Here is a 3,198-nt window from a genome sequence, read left to right as displayed (position 1 = left end):
AAAAAAAAAAAAAAAAAAAAAAGCTTTGAACTCCAGGAACAGAAGTTTTATGTGAACACAATATTCTCTCATAAGGTTATATCCCACCTTCCAAATCTTCCCTCTAATCCAAATGTGAATATATGACTAACAAGTATGAATAACGTGTTCTTATTTTAGTATCAAGGACTGGAATTTTCTTGGTCAGTTTTCAATATATTTCTACAACAGCATAAAAAGAGGAAAATGTTATTATTTCTCCCCAAGTCCATAAACTAAGTTATTTACCAGTAATGATGTGGAACATCTGTTTATCTTTTTCGAAGTATATATCATTAGGAATAAACGCAACTTCATCTTGAACCTCAACGCAAGGATGTCTGGATGCTTTCAATATAATTCTCCTCCGTCCTTTCTCCAAAATGACTGGTCGTACATAGGGAACAGGTGCTCCATTTGATGCATGAGCAAAGCTGACAACAGCATCTAGCTGCGCTAAAACATCATTGAGCGTTTGCATTGGTTCTACATAGCCTGTGTAAAAATAAAGACAGAGAAGGTACAGAGGAATACTGAATATTTATATCTACAAATATGGATAGAAGCTATAAGAATAAAGTGAATTCCTCCTATTTTGGAATTCAAAATCCACTTCCTAATTTATATATTTTTAAAAAGTAAACAAAAGTTATCTGTAACAAAACTGGAAAGGAATATTTAAAACTAAACATGGGGTTAAAACGTGTTGTCATGTCCTCATTGTGAACAATTTCAAAATTAGCGTAATGCCTTCCTTTACCAATGAAACAAAACTATACAATTGTTTATAAAGAAATGAGGTAGAGTTAAAAAAAAAAAACTAACAAGGAGAAGCTTTCATAATATATTGATAAGGTAAAAGAAGCAGAGTGCAGTAATATCCAAGGCACATACTCAATTTTAAGACACATCCTTTTCCTACATTTTAAGAAACTGACAAAATGTGGTGTGTGTGAATATACACACATACATACACAGTAGAATCTCCATAGTTGATCACCTCCCTACACGGACTATCTCAAGTTGACTTCATTTTCATAAGACTAGACAGGCACCACATGTACGTATCAGTTCCTTATGTTGACTACCTCCATATATTGACTGGTCTGTCAGAGTCCCTTGGGTGGTCAACTTAACAGAGGTACTACTGTATACATATGCCCCATTCCTTCCATGAACACAGACACACCATAGAGTACTACTCAGTCATAAAATCAAATTATAAAAGATGCCCATGTAGGGTGGCACCTGTGGCTCAGTGAGTAAGGCGGCGCCTGTGGCTCAGTGAGTAGGGTGCCGGCCCCATATACCAAGGGTGGCAGGTTCAAACTCAGCCCTGGCCGAACTGAAACCAAAAAATAGGCATTGTGGCAGGCGCCTGTACTCCCAGCTGCTCGGGAGGCTGAGGCAAGAGAATTGCTTAGGACCAGGAGTTGGAGGTTGCTGTGAGCTGTGTGGATGCCAGGGCACTCTACCAAGGGCAACAAAGTAGGCTCTGTCTCTATTTAAAAAAAAAGCTATCCATGTAACAAAAACATTTGTACCACCTCCACACATGCAGAGGACTTCAGTATAAATTAGATCTTTTAACCATCACATAAATATTTTTAAGATTTTACTGCAGGCCAGGTGCAGTAGCTCACACCTATAATCCTAGAACTCTGGGAGGCTGACACAGATGAATTCAGCTCCAGAGTTTGAGAGCACCCTGAGCAAGAGTGAGACCCCATTTCTACTAAAAACTGAAGAATCTAGCCAGAGACTGTGGCAGGAAACTAGTCCCAACTACTCAGGAGACTGAGACAAAAATGGATTGCTGGAGCCCAAGAGTTTGCATTTGCTATGAGCTATAATGTCATAGCATTCTACCCAGGGTAATAGAATGAGACTTTGTTTCAAAAAAACAAACAACAACAAGAACAGATTTTACTACATGTGAGTATTAAAACTAAAAGCTATTTTGTATGCTAAAAAGCACCGTCTAACACGTGAATAACAAAATAGGTAAACACTATTAGCAATAGTTACATTTGTATAGATTCTAAATGTTAACAGGTTGGATGGGTTGGTGCAACAGGTCCACATGTCTTGTGGACTATCACGCTGATATCAATTATGTCAAAAGCTTCACAGAACATTCACAGGTAGAGTGTATACTTTTAGGAAAATAAAAAATAATGAGTTTAATCAAACTGCAAAAAAATTGACTTATTGATTCCCCTTTTCCCTATAAAAGTGAAAGAATATCTGTAAAAGAAAAATTAACCTGTGAATGGCTGAGTATGCATATAATTCTCTTCCTCTTTTAAAATTTATTCTTCTAACAAGTTTTTTAAAGGAAAAGGAAACACACTACTCTAGAATAGAAACCTGTAAGAATTATGGCTAGGCATGGTGGCTCACACCTGTAATCCTAGCACTCTGGGAGGGTGAGGCAGGAGGATCACTTGAGCTCAGGAGTTTAAGACCATCCTGAGCAAGGACAAAACGCCATCTCTACTAAAAATAGAATTATCTGGGTGTGGTGGTAGGTGTCTAGTCTCAGCTGCGTGGGAGGCTGAGACAAGAGGATTGCTTGAGCACAGGAGTTTGAGGTTGCAAGGCTGCAATGAGCTATGGCACCACTGCACACTAGCTAAAGCAACAGACAGAGATTGTTTTTAAAAAGTAAGAAAAAAAAGAGAGAATAAAGAAGAAGATAAAGGAAAAAAAAGAGAAAAAGGAAAGAAGAAAAGTGGATGAATTAAACATTAGTGGAGTACATGAGTTTAACATTTTGACAAGAGTAAGTTCACAGTAAGAAAGAAAACCAAAATTTTTTTTTTTGGAGACAGAGTCCCATTATGTCACCCTTGGCAGAGTGCTGTGATGTCACAGCTTCACAGCAACCTCAAACTCTTGGGCTTAAGCCATTCTCTCGCTTCAGCCTCCCAAGTAGCTGGGAATATAGGCGCCCACCACAACACCTGGCAATTTTTCATTGCATTTGTCATTGTTGCTTTAACTGGTTCAGGGCTGGGCTTGAACCCGCCAACTTAGGTGTAGGTGGCTGGCGCCATAATCACCGTGCTACAGGCGCTGAGCCGAAAACCAAAACATCTTAAGAGTCCATACTTGGGCGCGGCGCCTATAGCTCAACCGGCTAAGGCACCAGCCACGTACACCTAAGGTGGCGGGTTC

General features: G+C 39.1%; 1 protein-coding gene across 1 annotated transcript in view; it reads right to left on the bottom strand.

The window, feature by feature from the left end:
• Nucleotides 1–3,198, bottom strand: part of MSH2 (mutS homolog 2) — a 92,798-nt gene that overhangs the window by 7,514 nt on the left and 82,086 nt on the right. The window contains exon 11 of the mRNA XM_023512063.1: nucleotides 268–513. Coding sequence (XP_023367831.1) covers nucleotides 268–513 — 246 coding nt within the window. The remainder of the gene's footprint in view (nucleotides 1–267; nucleotides 514–3,198) is intronic.

The sequence above is a fragment of the Otolemur garnettii genome, unplaced genomic scaffold (assembly GCF_000181295.1).
Source record: "Otolemur garnettii isolate 467f Iridium unplaced genomic scaffold, OtoGar3 scaffold00024, whole genome shotgun sequence".
In the NCBI taxonomy this organism is placed as follows: domain Eukaryota; kingdom Metazoa; phylum Chordata; class Mammalia; order Primates; family Galagidae; genus Otolemur; species Otolemur garnettii.
Note: the sequence above shows the minus strand (reverse complement) of the source record. Positions and strands in the feature narration are given on the sequence as shown.